Genomic DNA, 24636 nt, shown 5'->3' with positions numbered 1-24636 from the left:
TCTAAACAAGGCAAAACAAAATCAAACAAACAAAAATGAATTGCATTTTTATATACTCGCAATGAACACATGAGAATATATGCAATACCATTTATAACAGTTCATTCAAAAGAAATACTCAAGTATATATCTAACAAAACATATATAGGACTTATACTGGAAACTGCAAAAGGCTGATGAAAGAACTCTAAGACCAAAATAGTGAGATATACTGTGTTCATTGATTTTGAAGACTCAACATAGTAAAGATGTCAGTTCCCCTCAAATTAATCTACAAGTTTAATGCAACTTTTATCAAAAGCCCAGCAAGGTTTTCTGTAGCTGTAGTCAAGATTATTATCAATTATATATGGAAATACAAGGAAACAGTCTAGAATAGCTAAACTGAATAAAAAAATGGGAGGAATCCCTCTACCTGATTTCAGGACTTACTATATAGCTACAGTAATCAAGGTTGTGTAATATTGATAGGATAGACCAAAGATCAATGAAACAGAATAGAAAAGCCGGAATAACAGAGTAGAGACCTACACAAATATCCTCAGTAAATTTTTAATTGAGATATAATTTATATACCATAAAGTCCAGTGGTTTTTATTATATTCACAAAGTTATATAATGTTCACCACCATCTAATTCCAGAACATGATCATCACTTAAAAAATAAATGCTGGCCGGGTGCAGTGGCTCATGCCTGTAAACCCAGCACTTTGCTGTGCCAAGGCAGGTGGATCCCTTGAGGTCAGGAGTTTGAGACCAGCCTGACCAACATAGTGAAACCCCATCTCTACTAAATATATCCCCCCCCCAAAAAATAGCTGGTGTGGTGGCCCATGACAGTAATCCCAGCTACTTGGGAGACTGAGGCAGGAAAATCGCTTGAACCTGGGAGGTGGAGGTTGCAGTGAGCCGAGATCGTGCCATTGCACTCCAGCCTGGGCAACAATATAGAAACTCCCTCTCAAAATAAATAAAAATGCTGTATTGATTAGCCATTGCCCAACTGATTTTTTATAAAGATGCAGAAGCAATTCAGTGCAGGAAAGGTAGCCTTTTAAATAAATGGTGCTGGAGCAACTGGATAGCCGTCAGAAAAGAAAAGGAAAAAAAGAAAAACTCTGACCTAAACTTCACATTTTATATAAAAATTAACTGAAAATGGATCATGGACTTATATGTAAAACATGGAACTAAAAAAGCTTTTAGAAAATGGAAGAGAGAATCTTTAGGATATAGAGCTAAGCAGAGAGTTCCGAGACATTAGAAAATGGCAAGAGAGAGTCTTTAGGATATAGAGCAAAGCAGAGAGTTCCGAGACATTAGAAAATGGCAAGAGAGAGTCTTTAGGATATAGAGCAAAGCAGAGAGTTCCGAGACATTAGAAAATGGCAAGAGAGAATCTGTAGGGTATAGAGCTAAGCAGAGAGTTCCGAGACATTAGAAAATGGCAAGAGAGAATCTTTAGGATATAGAGCTAAGCAGAGAGTTCCGAGACATTAGAAAATGGCAAGAGAGAATCCTTAGGGTATAGAGCAAAGCAGAGAGTTCCGAGACATTAGAAAATGGCAAGAGAGAATCCTTAGGGTATAGAGCAAAGCAGAGAGTTCCGAGACATTAGAAAATGGCAAGAGAGGATCTTTAGGATATAGAGCTAAGCAGAGAGTTCCGAGACATTAGAAAATGGCAAGAGAGAGTCTTTAGGATATAGAGCAAAGCAGAGAGTTCCGAGACATTAGAAAATGGCAAGAGAGAATCTGTAGGGTATAGAGCTAAGCAGAGAGTTCCGAGACATTAGAAAATGGCAAGAGAGAATCTTTAGGATATAGAGCTAAGCAGAGAGTTCCGAGACATTAGAAAATGGCAAGAGAGAATCCTTAGGGTATAGAGCAAAGCAGAGAGTTCCGAGACATTAGAAAATGGCAAGAGAGAATCCTTAGGGTATAGAGCAAAGCAGAGAGTTCCGAGACATTAGAAAATGGCAAGAGAGGATCTTTAGGATATAGAGCTAAGCAGAGAGTTCCGAGACATTAGAAAATGGCAAGAGAGAATCCTTAGGGTATAGAGCTAAGCAGAGAGAATCCTTAGGATATAGAGCTAAGCAGAGAGTTCCGAGACATTAGAAAATGGCAAGAGAGAGTCTTTAGGATATAGAGCAAAGCAGAGAGTTCCGAGACATTAGAAAATGGCAAGAGAGAATCCTTAGGGTATAGAGCAAAGCAGAGAGTTCCGAGACATTAGAAAATGGCAAGAGAGGATCTTTAGGATATAGAGCAAAGCAGAGAGTTCCGAGATATTAGAAAATGGCAAGAGAGAATCCTTAGGGTATAGAGCAAAGCAGAGAGTTCCGAGACATTAGAAAATGGCAAGAGAGGATCTTTAGGATATAGAGCTAAGCAGAGAGTTCCGAGACATTAGAAAATGGCAAGAGAGAGTCTTTAGGATATAGAGCAAAGCAGAGAGTTCCGAGACATTAGAAAATGGCAAGAGAGAATCTGTAGGGTATAGAGCTAAGCAGAGAGTTCCGAGACATTAGAAAATGGCAAGAGAGAATCTTTAGGATATAGAGCTAAGCAGAGAGTTCCGAGACATTAGAAAATGGCAAGAGAGAATCCTTAGGGTATAGAGCAAAGCAGAGAGTTCCGAGACATTAGAAAATGGCAAGAGAGAATCCTTAGGGTATAGAGCAAAGCAGAGAGTTCCGAGACATTAGAAAATGGCAAGAGAGGATCTTTAGGATATAGAGCTAAGCAGAGAGTTCCGAGACATTAGAAAATGGCAAGAGAGAATCCTTAGGGTATAGAGCTAAGCAGAGAGAATCCTTAGGATATAGAGCTAAGCAGAGAGTTCCGAGACATTAGAAAATGGCAAGAGAGAGTCTTTAGGATATAGAGCAAAGCAGAGAGTTCCGAGACATTAGAAAATGGCAAGAGAGAATCCTTAGGGTATAGAGCAAAGCAGAGAGTTCCGAGACATTAGAAAATGGCAAGAGAGGATCTTTAGGATATAGAGCTAAGCAGAGAGTTCCGAGACATTAGAAAAAGGGAAGAGAGAGTCTTTAGGATATAGAGCAAAGCAGAGAGTTCTGAGACATTAGAAAATGGCAAGAGAGAGTCTTTAGGATATAGAGCTAAGCAGAGAGTTCCGAGACATTAGAAAATGGCAAGAGAGAATCCTTAGGGTATAGAGCTAAGCAGAGAGAATCCTTAGGATATAGAGCTAAGCAGAGAGTTCCGAGACATTAGAAAATGGCAAGAGAGAGTCTTTAGGATATAGAGCTAAGCAGAGAGTTCCGAGACATTAGAAAATGGCAAGAGAGAATCTTTAGGATATAGAGCTAAGCAGAGAGTTCTGAGACATGATACCAAAAGTATGATCTAGAAAAGGAAAAAGTAAGTTGGGCTTCATAAAAACTAAACATTTTGATCTGCTAAAGACCATGTGAAAAGGCTGAAAGGCAAACTACAAACTGGGAGAAAATATTTTTGAACCACATATCCAGTAAAAGACTACTGTCTAGAATATATAAATAATCCCAGACTCAATATTAAAGAACCCAAGATAATCTAATTAGAAAATGGCAAAAGATATGAAGGAACATTTCACTGAAGAGGATATACAGATGGCATGTAACCACGTGAAGAGACGTTAACCATCATTAGCCATTAGGGAACTGCAAATTAAAACCACAGTGAGATATCTCAAAATAGATTTTAATTCTTAAAAAAGCTGGGTCCACTGGCTTATACCTGTAATCCTAGCATTTTTCGAGGCTGAGGTGGGAGGATCACCTGAGCCTGGGAAGTCGAGGCTGTGGTGAGCCATGATCCTGCCATGGCCCACCAGCCGGGGCAACAGGAATAAGACTCTGTCTCAAAAAAAAAAATTTTTTTTTTTTTGAGACGGAGTTTCGCTTTTGTTACCCAGGCTGGAGTGCAATGGCGCGATCTCGGCTCACTGCAGCCTCCGCCTCCTGGGTTCAGGCAATTCTCCTGCCTCAGCCTCCTGAGTAGCTGGGATTACAGGCACGCGCCACCACGCCCAGCTAATTTTTTGTATCTTTAGTAGAGACGGGTTTTCACCATTTTGACCAGGATGGTCTCAATCTCTTGACCTCGTGATCTACCCGCCTCGGCCTCCCAAAGTGCTGGGATTACAGGCTTGAGCCACCATGCCCGGCCCGCCCTGTGCATTTTTATATTGTGTAGTTAACTGAATATGCAGAATTGCATCTTGCTTTTTTCAAAATACTGAATATCGTGAGCATTTTTATCACTTAAATTATCCATGAATATAAATTTTAAATGGCTCATAATCTTTGTTGTATGGATATACAGTAATTTATTTCGTATGTTTAAAGTACTTCCATTTTGTTGCTATTATAAATAATGCCGTGAGCAACATTTTTGTAATAAGCCACTGTCAGGATTTCTGATTGCTTCTTTGCAATATATTCTTAGACGTAGAATTACTGTGTCGTGATGTGGGCATCTTAGAGGCCTTTGTTAACTATACGTTACCAAAAGACTTTACAGAAATATTGTTTCGATTTATGCCCCTAATTGCATTTCTCTTTTCTCTGGGAAAATAAATGTTCTTGTTACTCACCTTCACCCAAGATTTCCAAAGACTTTTTCTTGGCTGTCCTACAACTCTGTCCTCAGCTTTCCAGCATTGTTTCTCTTTACTCCTTAAACATCTGGGTTTTCCTGGGTTCTGTGTTCTCCCTCTTCTCTCTCTCTGTATTCTTCTTTGAGTGAATCAGAACCAGCCCCTTGTCTTCAGCTACAGTTTACATCATCATGACTCCTAAATCCCTATCTCCGATGAGTTTTGGGAACCAGTTCTAATGCTGTATTAGATATCTTTACCTTATGCCGCATAGCCATCACAAATGTGACTCCCTTATCCAAAACCGAACTCATTATCTAACCACACCAACTTCTTTATCTCCGCTGATGGCAGTATGACTCACCCAGTGGTAGGAACCAGAAGTCTGGGAGTTAGCCTAGATTTCTCCTCGAATTTTGGATACCACTGGTCAATCACTACATTTTAAGATTCTGCTTCCAAAATACCTCTCTCATTTGTTACCTCCCCCCTTTCACTGCCTTAATTTAGGCGCTCATATTTTTTTGTACTACTGCATTGGTGTCTTAAACTGCTATGCCCATTTCTGACCTAGTTCCATCCTTCACATTAAAAACAGTTTGTCTTTTTAATTTATATTTTATTTTTGAGACAGGATTTGGCTCTGTTGCTCAGGCTGGAGTGCAGTGGTGCAATCTTGGCTTACAGCAGCCTCTCTCCTGAGCTCAATTCATCCTCCCACCTCAGCCTCCCAAGTAGCTGGGATTACAGGTGCATGCCACCACGCCCAGCTAAGTTTTTGTAGATCCAGGGTTTCACCATGTTGCCCAGGCTAGTCTCAAACTCCTGGGCTCAAGTGATCTACCTGCACTGGCCTTCCAAAATACTGGGAAAGGCTGGGTGTGGTGGCTCACATCTGTAATCCCAGCACTTTGGGAGACTGAGGTGGGTGGATTGCTTGAGGTCAAGAGTTTGAGATTAGCCTAACCAACATGGTGAAACCTTATCTCCACTAAAAATACAAAAATTAGCCGGGTGTGATGGCAGGTGCCTATAATTTCAGCTACTCAGGAGGCTAAGGTGGGAGAATCACTTGAACCCAGGAGGCAGAGGTTGCAGAGAGCAGAGATCACACCACTGTACTCCATCCAACCTTGACGGCAAAGGGAGTCTCGATTTGGAAAACAAAGCAAAACATTCAAAATGCTGGGATTGCAGGCATGAGCCACCGTGCCTGGCCCACGTTGTCATTTTAATGCATGCATTGTAGCATGTTTCTCACCTTCACTGTCTTCTGTCTCCTGTAAAATAAAGCCTGTTCTCCTTAGCATGGCACTCATGAGCCTGGTCTTGACTTCCTTCCTCCAGGCTGTTTTCCCTCCTTATCCGTGGGCATGCCTGAGCTGGCTCCCAGTCAGGCTGAGCTATTTTCCTCAATAGATTAGAATTGTTTTTCTGTCCTTTATGCCTTTGCTCATGTTTTTTTCTCTGTGACATACATCTTCCCTCTCGTACCCATTTGCCAGATTTCTTTCATATTCTAAGAGTCAGGTAACATTATAACCTCCTGTGGAAAGGAAGGCCTCCATAGGAAGAGTTAAGGGCTTCCCCGCCTGTGTTCCCAGTGTGCCTGCCATGTGCCTACTTCTTTTTGCCACCTCCTGTATTGATGTGCTTTTGTTGTTGTTAAGCTGTCCCTATGATACTAGACTATAATACACACTTTCTACTGCCTGGAGCAGGAACTGTGCACTCCAATTTTTTCCTGAGGGCTTCAGAATAGCATCCAGCATGTAATAGGTGTTTAATAAATATTTGAGTAGATGAAGGAATGAGTGAATGAATGAAGGGTTTCGTGCTGAAAAAGGTTTAACTTTAAGAAAGAAGTCACAGATTTTGGAGTCACAGGAATTGAGTTTGAGTCCTACCGTCATTTCTTAGTGTTCATGTAATTTTAGGCAAGTTGTTTCCATCCTCTGAGCGTTAGCTCTTTTGCATAATGGAGGTAGTAGTGGTAGCAGTAACAGTACTGATAATAATAAAAGTGCTTTTAAGATAAATATTCTGCAAATTTTAATTGATATTGTTATCAGTAATAAAAAGCATCTTGTATACATAGGCTGCACATGCGTAATGCATTGTCTCGAATGAAGTAAGGAGGAGGATTGCTTAAAGCTTTGGGTAGATGTACTTACCAATTGCGTGATCAGTTTACTTGCTTTTGCTATAATTTGGTTGCCATTGTTGACCTATTGCTCTATTGTCCCATCGTCTCATCACTTGCTCTGTCACTGAAGATGGGTCAGGGTGAGTCAGTTTTAGAAAACAGGCTTCCCTGAAAGTAGTTCGTAATGCTTATGGTCAGCATGTGAAATTTACGGGATGATGAAACATGCAGATATTAATAGTGCTCCACATTATTTTTGAATGTGGTTTGACTTCTGTCAGCAGTGACAAACTTGTGTACTGCCAGTCAACCCTGTTTTCCATGTTTTCTCTACAGAGATGTATAGTTAGAGCAGAGATGACTAATGTGTTTTCAAGAAATGCTACTATAACCTTTAAGTCTGATGGGCAGGTTGAGTATTAAAAGCTGCTGCTTTTTCATCGCATCTGGATGACTGTATGTTCTTACCAAATGAATCACTTTATGAATATGCTTGAGCTTAGAAACACAACTTTTTAGAAAACATTCTTGTGTTCTGAAACAAAATTACATTTGTACTTTTTCCAAGTTTTCTGTGAGAAGAAGCTTTCCATTAGCCCTAGAAATTCCTTGAATAATATGTCTTTTTTCCCCTCACTTGTACTACATTTTAGTGACATCTCTGGCTTTGTCTTCTCCATTCTTTTTTCCATGGAGTTTCTTAATTTCATTGTTTTTGTCTTGCCCTTTAGATGGGTGAAATGATGATGACTCATTTTAGGTCGATAAAAGGGGCAGCTTAGCAACTGGAGAGCTGGTAGACACTAGAGCACGAAATTGCCAGTACCAGCCTTCTCTTCATTGTCCACGTAAGGCTTGTGGCAGAGGTCAGTCTTTTATTAATATGTAATTTGTAGGTTAGGCTACTTCATTAAATTGTATTTACGTTTGACCTGGAGGTTCAACCATGTATTGCTTTGGGACATTTTTAATTGTTAAAAATCATAGTTGGCTTCTGATCAATATGTATATGCTGAAGTTATTATTTAGCCACACCGTGGGCTTCTCTTTTTCTTCAGCACATCAACAGCACGCAGCAGCTCTGAACGGTCAAGATTGTTTCATTAGTGCCTTAACAACCATTCATGATATATCATATTGTAGAATGCAAGCCTAGTACTGCACTGCTTAGCGATGGGGATGCATTAGGAGAAACGCATCATTAGGTAATTGTCTCCTTGTGAGAACGTCATAGAGTGTCCTTACACAAACCTAGATGGTATAGCCTACTCCCTACCTAGGCGATATGGTGTGGCCTGTTGCTCCTAGTATTTCCTAACTGAATACTGTAGGCAGTTGTAACACAATGGTAAAATATTTGTGTATCTAAACACAACTAAACAAGGAAAGGTGCAGTATAAATACAGCGTTACCATCTTACAGGACCTCTGTTGTTATATGGCACATGACTCTATATCCCCTTATCTACATTTCTCACTTTTGACATAGACCCACCAGTCCTTGGGTTTACATTTATTTCATGTAATCTTAAAGATTTTGTTTTATCTATGGCACCATTTTTTTGGATACAAATGCTTAGTATAAAACCCAGTGGCAGCCGGGCATGGTGGCTCAAGCCTATAATCCCAGCACTTTGGGAGGCCGAGGCGGGTGGATCACGAGGTCAAGAGATCGAGACCATCCTGGTCAACATGGTGAAACCCCATCTCTACTAAAAATACAAAAAATTAGCTGGGCACGGTGGCACGTGCCTGTAATCCCAGCTACTCAGGAGGCTGAGGCAGGAGAATTGCCTGATCCCAGGAGGCGGAGGTTGCGGTGAGCCGAGATTGCGCCATTGCACTCCAGCCTGGGTCACAAGAGCGAAACTCTGTCTCAAAACAAACAAACAAACAAACAAACAAACAAACAAACAAACAAACAAACAAAAAAACAACCCAGTGGCTTAGTATTGAACACAAGTGTTAGTTAGGTAAAGTTGTGGAAAAAGCCTTAGAGAGGTCATCAGGGGATTTGAGTTCCAGGTCTGACTGCACTTGAATCACCATGTCATCTTGGTTAATAATCACCAAACAATAAAAATAATAACCTTCCTTTTAAAAAGGAACACTTTTACACTGTTGGTGGGAGTGTAAATTAGTCCAACCATTGTGGAAGACAGTGTGGCGATTCCTCAAGGCCTTAGAAATAGAAATTCCATTTGACCCAGCAATCCCATTACTGGGTATATATCCAAAGGACTGTAAATCGTTCTACTATAAGGACACATGCACACGAATGTTCATTGCAGCACTGTTTACAATAGCAAAGACCAGGAATCAACCCAAATGCCCATTGATGATAGACTGGATTGGGAAAATGTGGCACATATACACCATGGAATATTATGCAGCAATCAGAAATGATGAGTTCGTGTCGTTTGTAGGGACATGGATGAATCTGGAGAACATCATTCTCAGCAGACTGACACAAGAACAGAAAATGAAACACCGCATATTCTCACTCATAGGCGGGTGATGAAAAATGAGAAAACATGGACACAGAGAGGGGAGTACTAAACACTGGGGTCTATTGAGGGGAAAAGAGGAGGGCCAGTGGGAGGGGGAGGGGGGGAGGGATAGCCTGGGAAGAAATGCCAAATGTGGGCGAAGGGGAGAAAGCAAACAAAACACACTGCCATGTGTGTACCTATGCAACTATATTGCATGCTCTGCACATGTACCCCAACACCTAAAATGCAATAAAAAAATAGTAATAATAACCTTAATTTATATAATGCTCAGCAGTCTGCAAAGCACTTTTACAGAAAGTATAGTCTGGGTGTGCTGGCTCACATCTGTAATCCCAGTACTTTGGGAGGCTGAGGCAGGTAGATCACTTGAGTGATCAGGAATTCAAGACCAGCCTGGGCAACATGATGAAACCCTGTCTCCACCAAAAATACAAAAAAGTAGCTGGGTGTGGTGACACATACCTGTGGTCCCAGCCACCCCAGAAGCTGATGTAGGAGGATCACTTGCATCTGGGAGGCAGAGGTTTGCAGTGAGCTGAGATTGTGCCACTGCACTCCAGCTTGGGCAACAGAACCAGACCTTGTCTGAAAAATACATACGACATAGACATGATTATTCCCGTTTTATGATGAAGAAACTAAAATTCAAAGAATTTATTTGCTCCAGGTCACATACCTGGTAAGGGCTATAACTTAGATTGACTTTTATCACTGTTTCCTTTCAGCCATACCATGCTGCCTCCCATTGTACTTTTATGGGTATCAATTGTAAAATAAGGGGGGTTGGACTGGATCAGTGGTTTTTCAAGCTGCATTTACAGAGGGTCTTAGGATTCTTTTGAGTGTCCTCCAGGTTTGCTTGTGGAATGAAGATTGAAATATAGGGAAAGCTGCTCAGCTTTTCACCAGAGTATACACACTGAGTAAGGTAGTAGTTGCTCATTGACATTGAGCAACTACTGCATGTTATTATCAATGGATGATTTTGTGTCCTTTTAGTGTGACTGGACAAAAACAAAGTGGAAAGGCATCTGATATAAACTGTCGAGATTTTTTTTTTTTTTCAAGATGGAGTTTCCCTCTTGTTGCCAGGCTGGAGTGCAATGGCGTGATCTCAGCTTATGGCAACCTCCGCCTCTGGGGTTCAAGTCAGTTTTCTGCCTTTGCCTTCTGAGTAGCTGGGATTACAGGCATGTGCCACCATGCCTGGCTAATTTTGTATTTTTAGTAGAGATAGGGTTTCTCCTTGTTGATCAGGCTGGTCTCAAACTCCTGACCTCAGGTGATCCGCCCGCCTTGGCCTCCCAAAGTGCTGAGATTATAGGGGTGAGCCAGTGCACCTGGCCTGTTTTTTTTTTTTTTTTTTTTTAAAGAAGAGGGGTAGAATTCCATAGCTGCTTAAAGCTTGCAAACTGCTGTAGGATGTTTTTTTTAAGGCATGGTCTCTCTCTGTTGCCTAGCCTACGGTACAGTGGTGCTGATCTCAGCTCTCTGCAACCTCTGCTTCCTGGGTTCAAGCGATCCTCTCACCTCAGTCCTCCAAGTAGCTGGGACTGCAGGTGGATGCCATCACGCCTGGCTAATGTTTGTATTTTTTTGGTAGAGTCAGGGTTTTGCTGTGTTGCCCACGCTAGTCTCAAACTCCTGAGCTCAAGCAGACCACCTGCCTTAGCCTCCCAAAGTGCTGGGATTACAAGTGTGAGCCACCACACCCAGCCAGATAGATTTAAGGCATGTTTGAGCCCATGAGTTTGTAAAATACTGCAACTTTGATTTTGGTGGTGTTGCCTGATTGGCCCCTGATCAGTTTACAGATGTTGCAGGTTTACAGCAGTTTAGAGTTATAGGGCATTATTAAAGAAAGCCCTGTTTATCTTCCAAAATAGTCTTTTTCTTTGCTAAAGTGGCTATTTTTAGTAATCTTTAGGGAAAAGAGGCACAATGTTAGAAATGAGCCTGTGTTATGTTAGATATTTATGCCGCTATCGGTAGTGCTGTTTTTTTTTAAAGACTATGTAGGAGTGAAGGGGATTTTCCTTTCCCTCTTTGAAGGTTAGCTGAAAATCAACTGACAAAAGGCAGATTAATAGGATACAATTCTTAAACATTTTTGTTAACATGTATCGGGGAAAATCCCAGGGTGATTGCCCTCAACCTAGTGCAGTACAGATATTTATATACCCTTCTTAGAGGAAAGGGAGATGGGAGGTCTAGATGATTTTAGGGGGCAGTAAATTTTTTTAAAGGTTATTAAATGGGCTTGGAGAACACACAGTGGTCTGGGACAGAGTTTTTTGAGACTGCAGAGCAGATAGTGGTTTTTAACAAAAAGTCTGTCCAGGCCTGGGTGCGGTGGCTCAGGTCTATAATCCCAGCACTTTGGGAGGCTGAGGCAGGTGGATCACTTGAGGCCAGCCATTCAAGACCAGCCTGGCCAACATAGCGAAACCCTGTCTCTACTAAAAATACAAAAAATTAGCTGGGCCGTGGTGGCACACATCTGTAATCCCAGCTACTTGAGAGGCTGAAGACAGAGAATCGCTTAAACCCTAGAGGCGGAGGTTGCAGTGAGGAGAGACTGCACCACTGCACTCCAGCCTTGGTAACACAGACAGACCCTGTCTCCAAAAAAAAAAAAGAAAAAGATAAAATAAAGTTATTCCCAAGCACTGGCATAGTGCATTGTGCAATATATATATATATTATAATATATATACACACATTAATACTTGGAGGTTGAGATTTGAGGATCACTTGAGCCAGGGAGGACAAGGCTGCAGTGAGCTGTGATTGTGATTCCAGGTTGAGTGACAGAGTGAGTTCCTGTTTTTTTTTTTAAAAAAAATTGTCTGGTGTATTGACAGACTTCAGTCTCTGTTCCTGCAATGTGAGTTCAGTTAATGAAAACTCAGGGAATGGACAGAGATAACTGTTTTTCAGTCTCTGTTCCTGCAATGTGAGTTCAGTTAATGAAAACTCAGGGAATGGACAGAGATAACTGTTTTCTTCTTTGGTGGGTCCAGATTTAAACAGATACAGAAACTTCAGCATGTCAAAATGCCGTATTTTGGGGTATCGGTTTCTGAGCCCCGACAACTGCTAGCAAGAACAATTGACTTTGGAGTTGCGTTGGAGTTATTTTAAAGAGTGAAAATGTTACCTTTAGCCCTCACTAGTTATCTCGGTTGTCATTTGTGTTTTCTACAATTTGCTAATGGTTAAACCTGGCATTTCTATCACGAAGGAATTCTTTTTGCTTCCAGAGTAAAGATGTTTTTGTTAAATTAACCCTTGAAATAGATCCAGTTATGTATTCACTTTGTTTCCGAACAAAATAAACCTGTCTGGTAAGATGAAAGTGGGTTTCACTTAGGATATTAGTTATTTACATTTGTACCTTTTTTTTTTTTTAAACTTTTTTACATTTCCTCCCTTGCCCTCCGCAATCTGATAAGTATCTCATTGATGACTGCGAGAGGCTAATTTAGGCCATGTGGTTATAAATGAGATTTCAATTCATTTCTTCTCTTAACTCATCTCAGAGGAGATGTCACAGGGTGACTTTCTATGTTGCCTTTTAACACAAGGACAGTTTGTTTTTGCTTTGACTGATGGATGAGGCAGCTTTAATTGATGAATGTGGTTTAGATGCTCACAGGCATATGAAAGTGTCCACTCTGCCCTGAGACCCTCTCCTTTCTGCTTAGTGGGGTTATGAGAGCTCCATGGGTATTTGATTTTTCAAGAATTAATCAGTACACAGAAGTTGAAATGTAGACCAAAGGAAAGAATATGTTTTTTCAGTTGGGTTTTTTTCTTTTTTAGGTGATGTGGGGTTTATCCTTTGTGTTTCTTAACTCAAGGATTGGGCTATTAAGTAATTGTCTTTGACTCTTATATTTTTTAGGTAAAATTTACATACCAGGAAGTACATAGATATTAAATATACAGTTTAATGAGATTTGATGAATTGTTATAACCACTACCTTAATCAACAGAGAAAATTTCTCTATTCCAGATAGTTCCCTTGTGTCTGTTGCCAGTCAATCTCTAGACATATATACTTGTATGATAAAAAGATTTTGACATACCCAACTACAAAATGATCTGACCTTTGTTTCTAAAGCAATGGGTAAAATAAAGTAGGAGTTACTTAAAACTAATATTTTCTTTGTAGGCAGGGCTGTTGTTACAGGTAGAAGGTGCTCAAAAGCTGGTTTCTTAATGAATTTATGGATTATTTTTTATTCACTGTTTTATTGTTATTGTTAGTTGTTTTTTTTTTTTTTTTGTAGAGACAGAGTCTCACTATATTGAGGGTGGTCTCAAATATGTGAGCTGTAGTGATCTTTCTGCCTTGGCCTTCCAAAGTGTTGGGCGTGAGCCACTGTGCCCAGCTTTATTTTATTTTATTTTTTTTAGAGATGATTTCTTGCTACATTGCCCAGACAGGACTTGAATTCCTAGGGTATTCTCCTGCTTCAGCCTCCTGAGTAGCTGGGACTGTAGGTGTACACCACGGTGCCCAGCTTAATTAATGGAGGTTTTTGATAATGGTTGACAAAGATAGTGGTAAGCAAAGCAGCCCTCGTATAGACTTTACATCTTAAAACATAATCCTCGATGTGTGAAATTGAAAACGGCTTTCTAGAATAATAAACAGAGATCTATATGCTAACTAAAAGGCAGAGACAACATTGGCTCAGCCAGGCCCTCACTTTTTTCTGCTTCCCTATCTGTGAAACATCATTTACCTCCTCAGCGTCAGCATGCTATGAACATTGGTTAATGTTTGGAAAATTCTGTGAAAGGAGTAGGGTTCTGACAATGTGCTCTGACCAAGGCACTTTAGCAAATTTGTACTAAGTGTTTGAACTTTGATAAGCACCACTCCTTCCCAGCCTGACTGGTAATTCCATTTTTCCTTTGTGCAAATAGTTCTGAAGGTTTAATGTTTATTTTTTACTACGCAGGCTGTAGACTTGCTTCTCTTGTGTGGAAACTGCCTGAATGATTGTGGATGACTCCTAGAATATAGGAATAACAAAATCGGTTTCTCCTGTACTCTCAACACAAAATACTTCTGTGACCAAATGTGTGGGAGTATATCCCCGCACACCAAGCAGTCAACCAGTTCTGCAGCAGCTCAGCCAGTGTCTTCTAATGCAGTTCAGTTCAGTTCAGTTCAGTTCAGTTCAGTTCAGTTCAGTTCAGTTTTGTTCAGCTCAGCTCAGCTCAGTTCAGTTCAGTTCTGACACTGTCTACTTGGAGATAGCATGGGATCTCACAGATGGAGGGCTCAGTCCCACAGTCCTGCCCCCAACCTTTAGTGCCAGCCACAGGCTCCAGGTGGTTTTACCTATGCTTCTGACCTGCTGGCTATAAGTTGGTTTCTCAATATCCCCTCCTTGGGTTCCATGAAATTGTTAGAGTGGCTCACAGAACTTAGGGAAACACACTGACCAGTTTATTAGAAAGGATATTTTAAAGGACACAAGTGAACAGCGAGATGAAGAGATACCCAGGGCAAAGTCTGGAAGAGTACTGAGCGCAGGAGCTGCCGTCCCTGTAGAGCTGGGGTATGCCACCCTCTCAGCGAGTGGATGTGTTCTTCACTTTCCTGGATGCCCCCTTTTGGGTTTTTATGGAGGCTTCATTAGGTAAGCATGATTGATTAAGTCATTGGCCATTGGTAATCAGCACAACCTTCAGCTCCACTGCAACCTCCACCTCCTGGGTTCAAGCAATTCTCCTGCCTCAGCCTCCTGAGTAGCTGGGATTACAGGTGAGCATTACGATGTCTGGCTAATTTTTGTATTTTTAATAGAGGTGGAGTTTCACCATGTTGTTGACCATGTTGACCAGGCTGGTCTCGATTTTAAGGGACAGAGATGAATCAATTTAACATTAGAAGATGATGAAAAAGTAGTCTGAGGTTAAAGTATGGAAGGCTTCAAACATAAGGTCAAATACAGCTTTGGGAAAGTTAACGGTTACAAGTATGATGGTGTAATGAAGACTCTAGTTCTTCTACAGGCCATGCAGAGGCCATTGGCTTTAGAAGGCCCTCTGAGCTCCAGTATGATGGTGCTGCCTGGCACCATTGAAAACATTAAAAAACTTTTCTAGAAAGCATTTGAGGACTGGACGTGGTGGCTCATGCCTATAATCCCAGCATTTTGGAAGGCTGAGATGAGAGAATTGCGTGAGTCCAAGAATTCAAGACCAGTCTGCAACATAGGGAGACCCTGTCTCTACAAAGAAATAAAAATAATTAGCCAGGTATGGGGGTACACGCCTGTAGTCCCCCACACTTGGGAGGCTGGGATGATTGCTTGAGCTTGAGAGATCAAGGCTGTAGTGAGCTGTGTTCGTGCCACTGCACTCTGGCCTGAATGAGAGTGAGATCCTGTTTCTGAAAATAAAACGTATTTGGGGGCTAATCAGACTGGGCTTGGATTGACAGCCAGACCACCAAGCAGGAGATCTTATTTATTTATTTATTTATTTAAGAGTTGGGGTCTCTTTCTCTCTGTTGCTCAGGCTAGAGTGCCAGAGTCATTGTCATTGGGACTACAGGTACATCCACCATGCCTGGTTAATTAAAAAAAATTAAAAGATGGGACCTTGCTGTGTTGTCCAGTCTGGTCTTGAACTCCTGGCCTCAAGAGATCCTCCTGCCTCAGCTCCCCAAGTTGCTGGGATTATTGGCGTGAGTCACCATGCCTGGCCAGAAACCTTATTTTGTGGTAGTCGTTCAGCTATACTTCGCAGAATTGTTTTAATGTGAATGAATCCTCAGTAATCCCAAGTGGCTTCTCTTAGTACTGATACATGGCTGGTAATTGGTACTGAATTCTTTGTAAGTCTCACCAATCTCAACAGAATTTCTAGTTCTGGGTAAAAAAAATTCTGTTTAATTTCCCTAGAAAATAACCACTCAGGAATAGTCCACTATTATATGTAACAAGGGACAAAAATTTTACTCTTGTTTGTACAAAACAGTGAGTCATACCAAACCATCTCTTGGAATTAAGAATGTAATTGTAATATACTCATATGCATATGTACATGCTTAGACAGTCCCTTTCTGCCTTTTTTTTTATTACCCCTTCTCACTCCATTGTGGTTTAGCTTGACTAATCTCTTTGCAGCATTCTTAGTGCAAAAAGTTTACAGCTTCTATTTACAGGAAAAAAAAAAAAGAGTGTGGAGATTTCAGATTCCATCTCTTTTTTTCTTTTAAAATTTGTAATTTCCCTTTTTCTTGGGGAGAGTAATTATTTTTGTTTTTGTTTGAGTCAGGGTCTCACTGTGTCCCCCAGGCTGGAGTACAGTGGCGCAGTCTTGGCTCACTGCAACCTCTGCCTCCCAGGCTCAAGTGATCCTCCCACCTCAGCCTCTTGAGTAGCAGGGACTGCAGGCATGCACCATCACACCCAGCTGATTTTGTATTTTTTGGAGAGACAGAGTCTGTCCATGGAGGCCAGGCTGGTCTCGAACTTCTGAGCTCCAGTGATCCACCCACTTCAGCCTTCCAAAGTGCTGGGATTACAGGTGTGAGCCATCGTGCCTGGCCTAGAATTTATCTCTGACATTTCTTAATCTAAACTATATATATGTACATATATACATATATTATTTACATATTTTTTTCTTAAAAAAACAGTAATTATTTTTTGGTTGACTGAGTCACTTTAATTAAGACCCAGTTATTTTAATGAAGTGGGGTTATTTACTTTGACTTTCCTCCAAAGGAAATAGCACTTAAAGGAAAAATTAAAGAGTACTAAGACCTTGGTGGCAGGGACAGGGAACATGGTGGCCCTACAACCTGATAAGCCAGCAGAGAAGAGTACTACAGTAAACTGACACAACCCTGGTGATGTAGGTGGTTTAGGCACAGAAAAAAAAGAAAGTAATATTTTAGTCCCCTCAGCAGGCCTTGTACTGCTCGCCCCCGATACTCATGAGAAGACCGCATGCTAGTCCTCTTGTCTCTGGCTTACCAGTGCTCTCTGCATGGGGGATACCTGCCATAGCTTTCACTCCAGGACTGGGGAAGTTACACTTTTCTGCCCACTCTACCCATCCTTCTGCAGAGAAGAGTCTCTAAAACCTTCAGTACCCATACTGAAAGTGCTGTAGGTATTTGGTGTGGGAGAATGGGAAAGAGTAAATTCTGAATGCATTGGAGCCTTAATTTGCTGCCCTTTCTTTCCTTCCCTCTCTGATCGTCATGAAGGAGGGCACGCTCTGAGTTAGGAAGAGGGGAAGCCTGTCTGGTAGGGGCTTTTTGAGTACTGGGCTTACCAGGAAGAAGCCACTTCCCACTGTCCCCTTGATGATGATGTGACCCTTTTTTCCTTGCAGCCCGAATCAGCTTCTTTGGGGATAAACTGATAATAGATGCTGTCATTCGTGTTACTTTTAAATTTTTAGATATTTTTTTCCAGGTGCATCTTCAAAATACAGGCTTTGGAGGTTGATAAGGTTTTGTGGGATTGGTAAATGTTGATTTAGAAGTTGGGCAGTAAATAAGAATAGCACCATATTAGCATTAAAACAAAGCAACTGAAAGAAATGTTTTTGAGGAATAGTTGAGTATTTAAGTTGGGTAAAAATTTAGACTCAGAAAATTTTCGAAAGGATGTTAAAGAGCGGGTCGTTAAGTAGGGATCTCTAAAGGTTTTATATTGATTTGGTATGTTCGTTAGAGCATGCTGTAATAACTGTACTTTGATTGGTGGCCTATAAAGCAGTTGTGCTTTTTATGCTATTTATGAATTGGTTACACTTTAAACAATACATTTTGCCTTTATGCTTCCGAGTTTCTCCTGTATGTTTGTTTGTTTTGAACCCTGTTCTGTCACCCGGGCTGGAGTGCAGCAGCGCTATCATGGCTCACTACAGCCTTCACCTCGTGGGCGCAAGTGACCCTCTGGCGTCAGCTTCCTGAGTAGCTGAGACCACGGGTGTGCGCCACCATTCCCAGTACCTCACTTTAGGCTAAGTTTTTCATTTTTTGTAGAGACAGGGTCTTGCTTTGTTGCCCAGGCTGGTCTTGAACTCCTGGGCTTAAGCAATCCTTCCTCGTTGGCCTCCCTCAGTGCTGGGATTACAGGCGTGAGCCACCAGGCCTGGCTACGTCATAGTTTCTTAAAATTACCAACTGTTACCTTTGTTTTTCCTGTTTTAATTAGTTTTCCTATTTTAACTGTTATCTTCGTTTTCTTATTTTAATTTTTAATAATTTATTTCTGGGTTAGTTTCTGCACTTTTGGTATAATTGCAGACTCACAACGGGCTTCAGGTAAGTAATTTTACCAAATGCAAGGCTATTTGCAAGTTAGTTTTCTGATTCGGAAGCCATAACTTTTTGCTGGATTTGATTATTCATTATTTAACCAAACATTTTTCAAACGCCTTTCTTATTTTCTGTCGTAACTGCGTAGAAGTAAGCCCATTTCCGACAGGATTTTGAAGTAATTCTGGAGTTTGAGACTAATACTTTTAAAAAGAAACCACAGTTCATTTTCTGCAGAGAAAGCTTTTAATCAAATATGCATATAGTACCCTGTGTCCTTAACTGAACTGACGGTTTGACTTTTCTCCATGGAGAATTTGAGTTGATATTTTTGTAGTTTAGGAGTTTTGACTTTTGTCTTTTGCCTTTATGTTAACAAATGTATGAGCCTGCAGGGTTGTAATAGAAGGACTATAATGTTTGGAGTCAGAACGTCCTAGGTTCAAAGTTTAGCTTAATGAGCAAGTTAATTTTTCCAAGCCACAGGTTTCTTAGCTATGAAATGGAATAATATTACCCATCTATTGGGGTTTTTGTGGGGATTAAATCAGATAAAAGTGCTTAGCATAGCGGATAAATGTTAGTTTATTTTCCTTTGGCAATTATTTAGGCTTAAGAGCAAAATTGCCTACTTATTTTGGAATAAATCCAAATTTTATGGTAAATTTTAGGCTTTTTCTTCAAAGTTAGACTTTTGATATGTCTTCCTCCTTCCCATTTTTTTTTTTAAATCCAAATTTTATGGTTAATTTTAGGCTTTTTCTTCAGAGTTAGGTTTCTGATATGTCTTCGTCTTTCCCATTTTAAAATTTTTCTTAAAATAGAAGTTTTACTCCTATTGCCTGTACTGGAGTGCAATGGCATGATCTTGGTTCACTGCAAGCACTCCGCCTCCTGAGTTTAAGCCATTCTCCTACCTAAGCCTTCTGAGTAGCTGGGATTACAGGCACCCCCACCCCCACCACACCTGGCTAATTTTTGTATTTTTAGTAGAGACGAGGTTTTACCATGTTGGTCAGGCTGATCTCAAACTCCTGACCTGAGGTAGGAGTTTCACCTACCTTGGCCTCCCAAAGTTTTGGGATTAACAGGCATGAGCCACCATGCCTGGCCTTTTCTCCTTCCCAATTTTTAAAACTTTTTTTACTTGCCAAATATCTTTCTGTCATATGTTTTCCAAAAGTGATGTATTGTTATTGAAGTGTTATCAAAAGGAAGGTAGTGCATTTTTTTTTTTTTTTTTTTTTTTGAGACCGAGTCTCACTCTGTTGCCCAGGCTGGAGTGCAGTGGTGCGATCTCGACTCACTGCAACCCCTGCCACCTGGGTTCAAAGCGATTCTCCTGTCTCAGTCTCCTGAGTAGCTGGGATTACAGATGCTCGCCACCATGGCCAGCTAATTTTTATATTTTTAGTAGAGATGGGGGTTTCACTATGTTGGCCAGGTTGGTCTCAAACTCCTGACCTCAGGTGATCCACCTGCCTTGGCCTCTCAAAGTGCTGGGATTACTGGCATGAGCCACTGTGCCCAGCCGGCAGTGTATTTTTTTAGTGAGGAAGATTAAATAACTTGACAGAATGGTAAGCTCATATTCTGAACTTTTACAATTTACCTAATGTCAAATTTCTAGAAAAAAATTATCTAAATCTAAAAGTATGTTATACCATAACATTAATTGTGAATTCCAGAGGGGGAAGCTATAAAGATAAAACGGAGTTTAGGATTCCCACCACACATAACACAGATGCTTGTGATTGAGTGTGCATTGGCACATGTACACCTGTGTGCTCGCCTCTCTTCTCTTCTTTGCGTCCCTGCATCATCAGTATAGGTTTGTTGCTTTGAATCGGTGAAGAATGGGAAAGAGAGTCCTTTTGGTGACTAGAAAGCAAACTGGTTTTACTTAGTTCACCAAAATATTCTTTTGATCCTTTTATTTTCAATATAAAGCTATTGTGTAAGCGTGAGCATGTCCAACGGGAACACCATCGGCTAGTAGTGAATTGAGGCTGAGAATCCAGTTTTGAAGCTTAAGTCTGCAATTCCTGGATTAATTTGGCTACTCTGTTGTTGGTGGCTTTGCTAGGACCATTTTCAGATCACTTCATTTTCCTGTATGATAATTGTATTAATATTTTATAACAAGATTAATCTGGGCCAAGGGCTTTCCTGCGAAAGTACTATTTTCATGATAGGAGAAAAATAGAACAGCACGCCAAATGTGCGGTTTTGTTATCCCATCCTTAGGTAAGTGGGTTTAGACAGCCTGAGCTAAATACCTGCATTTGCAAAAGCACCTCCTACCTCCAGCTTTCCTTTCATCTTTTAAAACCGTTTGAAGATCTTTTTTTAAAATACAGAGACGGGTTCTCACTGTGTTGTTTGGTTGGGTTTCAAACTCCTAGGCTAAAGGTTTCTCCCATCTCTGCCTTCCAAAGTGCTGGGAATGCAGGTGTGAGCCACTTTGTTCAGCAGCTCAAGTTCTTACTCTTTTAACTCTGTTCTCCCTAACTACCTCCCACTTTCACTCCTTATCCCCCTTCTATTTAATAGAAGGAGCCTTTGTCTTGAGTAGTCTCCAAGTGGAGTATTTCGGAGAGACTTTGAATAAATCCTGACCCAAGCCTCATCACAACACTTGGACATTGAGCTTACCTTCATTCTGCTGTTTAGTAGATATGGAATCTCTGTTGCTCTTGATCAAAGCTACACAGCCCATAAGAAAACATCCATTAAGCTGCCCTCTTTACTTTCACTTGATCAATTTCAGTGTACTGTGGTAGGTCTTTGTGACATTCCTTTTTAGACTGTATGATCTTTAGGAATGTTTAACGCTGCTGTGCCAAAGACCAAGAGAGGGCTGTGTAGTCTAACTCACCTGTTCTCTGCTTTTTTCTTTTTAATTATTAGTAGTTAGCTCTAAATGAAAGGATAGAGCTGTTTAGTTTGAGCAAGGTTCAAGGAACACCATTTGTTAGCCTCTGCTTTCTGTTCTCTCTTCCCCTTCCCTCCACTTTCTGTGGCATCATGGTTCTTCCTTCCTGTATTCTTGGTCGTTCTTCCGGCGCCTCACTTTAGCCCCGCAATGGAGATTTATCTGTTCACCAATAACTGCAGTGGGATCAGTTTCAGCACATCAGCCTTCGTCTTCCTTTGCTTGAATGGATTGTTTAACGTGCTGAATGTCCTGCCTCTTTCTGCTTAAGCATCTTCCCTGGGGTCATTTTGACTTGCTGCTTATATAACGATATGTTCTTTGGGTTTGCGATACTTTATATTGTCAAGAGCAGCAAAAGATAGTAATGGAAATAAGACTTGTGGTGTGTGCCAGACCAAATACCACCTCTTATTTATTAATTCTCAGTTATTCTGTGAGTCAGATGTTATTATCCCATTTTAGAGATAAGTAAATTAAGGCAGTGGTTAAACCTAAAGTTCCAGAGTTAATAGGTGACGTGACTGGATTCAAACCCAAGAGAGCCAGACTTCAAAATGAATGCAGTGACCTCCACCGAATCTGAAGGATACTGAGCCAGTGAACCAGTCATGGTTCTGTTTCTAAGAAACGTTTAGGTTCTGGCTCTCACGGGGATCTTTATAATCCTCTATTTGCAAAAACACCTCCCACCTCCCATGCTTTCTTTTTACCATTTAAAATTGTTTGTGAAGATCTTTTTTTAAATACAGAGACGGGCTAATTTAGGGTTTGTTTCTGAACCACTTGGTTCTTATTCATAAGTTATCATGTTGTCGGTAGTTCTTAATATTAGTATAACAGGAGTAGGGCTGGTGGTACAGTGGGCATTTATAATTTGAATCTCTTCACTATTAAGAATCACTGTGTCAGAGAAGTGGTAAGACAATAAAAAACTAGGCCGGGTATGGTGGCTCATGCCTGTAATCCCAGTGCTTTGGGAGGCCGATGCAGACAGATCATGAGGTCAGGAGTTCGAGATCAGCCTGGCTAATATGGTGAAACCCCGTCTCTACTGAAAACACGAAAATTATCCAGGCGTGATGGCATGTTCCTGTAATCCCAGCTACTCAAGAGGCTGAGGCAGGAGAGTCACTTGAACCCGGAAGGCAGAGGTTGCAGTGAGCCGAGACCCTGCCACAGCCTTCCAGCCTGGCCAACTGAGCGAGATTCTGTCTAAAAAAAAAAAAGAAAAGAAAAAACTAGAAATTTGTGAGGCATCTTGGAAAAAGCACTCTAAACTATATTAGGACTATTATAGACATGCTAAATTCTCTATAAACACAAAATTTTAAGAGATCTTATAAAAATATTAGAGAAAGAAAACATAATTTCTCTAGTTTACTTAAAGTATATAGACAGATTGTTAGAGGTATTCTTAGAAAAATGTTTAAAGGCATATTTGTTAGGAATGGTCAAGGTATGACTTTTTCTAAAAATTGGACTAGATGACCTCTCAAAATCCTTTAACTCTGTGGTTCAATTCCTGTGTCACAGATTGGTAGGAATTGAATCTCCTATCCCTTCATAGATGGGAGAGGGATAAAATTAAAAATGATCTCATTCTCATCTGAGACTCATTTCAGGGTTGCTATTTCTGAATTAAAGAGGACGTTTCCCTAACTTCTTTCTAATAATTTTTATTCTCCCTGTTGTCTTGAGAGGATCTCACCTCATTTTCATTGAGTGTATTTCTTGTACTTCTGTGAAATAGATATTTCACCTCTTACGTATTCACTTTCCTTGAGGAGATAGTAACTATGGCATTTCAGGGTCACTGACTGAATGGGACTGGAAAATCGGATCTTTAAGCCAGCTGAAGTAACAACACATTTCTGTATGGCAAGCATGGTAGTCATTTTCATTATATATCTTTGTTCACAAGCTTGAGCCTTTTAATTGGAATATCTGTATCTATCTATCTATCTATATATTTTTTGAGACGGAGTTTTGCTCTTGTTACCCAGGCTGGAGTGCAATGGCGTGATCTCGGCTCACTGCAACCTCCGCCTCCTGGGTTCAGGCAATTCTCCTGCCTCAGCCTCCTGAGTAGCTGGGATAACAGGCGTCTGCCACCATGCCCAGCTAATTTTTGTATTTTTAGTAGAGACGGGGTTTCACCATGTTGACCAGGATGGTCTCGATCTCTTGACCTCGTGATCCGCCTGCCTTGGCCTCCCTAAGTGCTGGGATTACAGGCTTGAGCCACTGCGCCCGGCTGGAATATCTATTTTTTTAGGCCTCCATTGTGGAGTATTACATCTCTTTTTAAAAGACCATTTTATTTTGGAAACCCACCTCATGATCTAGCTTGGCCATAGCTGTAGTTTCCTGGCCTTCCAGTAATGGCTCAGGAGGGTTAGTGTGTGGAGGGCAGCATGGCATGCCTCGTAGTGGGCTGTGGCATGACTGCCATTCTGAAAATTTTCACTTTAAAAGGAGAATTTGTTAAGTGGGACTGACGTCTCCCTGAGTTGAGTAGAAAATCTGTTTGATGAGGACTTAAAAATGCGACGCAGTTTTTGAAGGACTTTGGAATTCCTAAATAATCTTGTTTATTGCAGCTCTCTACTAGTTGTATTTGCTGGCTAAAAGAAAAGCAAATGGAGCAGAGGAAAGTAAGTGAAAAATGTATGTAGTGTTTTTTGTTTGTTTGTTTTTACTTTAGTTAAGAGAAATGCTGGGGTTTTATTCTTGAAATTAAAATTGGGCCAGTAGCCTGACAGCAGAACAGCACGCTGCCCCTGCTAACTCTGTGATCGTTGCTGCTCTATCAAAGCCAGTTATCGGTCGTTTACCAGATTTGGCAGGATTGTAGCAACCTCTTTTAAGATTTGACCTGTTAAGGTAAAAATGGAGGCCCTGATACATACAGTGCCCTTGGAAGAAGGACATATTGTGGATATTGATTAGATGGACTGCTTATCAAGTAATTTCTTTTTGTTTTTGCTTTGTTACTTATGCATAGGCTCTGGAGTCAGACTGAGCTCAAATTCTTGATCTACCATTTATTAGCTGTGTGACTTTGGATGAATTATTTAACCTCTAGCTTCAATTTCTTTGTCTATAAAGAAGATGTTATTAATAGC

At 40.7% G+C, this 24636-nt stretch overlaps 1 protein-coding gene across 16 annotated transcripts in view; it reads left to right on the top strand.

Moving 5' to 3' along the window:
* SIK3 (SIK family kinase 3) overlaps positions 1-24636 on the top strand; it is a 262659-nt gene that overhangs the window by 61895 nt on the left and 176128 nt on the right. Inside the window, exon 1 of one of the 16 annotated variants that reach the window (XM_078339526.1) lies at positions 1407-24165. The exons of the other annotated variants lie outside the window; for them this stretch is intronic. Coding sequence (XP_078195652.1) covers positions 24151-24165 — 15 coding nt within the window. The 5' untranslated portion in view covers positions 1407-24150. Of the gene's footprint in view, positions 1-1406; positions 24166-24636 lie in introns of those variants that run through there. 16 annotated transcript variants of the gene reach the window in all.

The sequence above is a fragment of the Callithrix jacchus genome, chromosome 10 (assembly GCF_049354715.1).
Source record: "Callithrix jacchus isolate 240 chromosome 10, calJac240_pri, whole genome shotgun sequence".
NCBI lineage: Eukaryota > Metazoa > Chordata > Mammalia > Primates > Cebidae > Callithrix > Callithrix jacchus.
The sequence above is the reverse complement of the archived record's forward strand: the minus strand, read 5'-3'. Positions and strand labels throughout refer to the sequence as shown.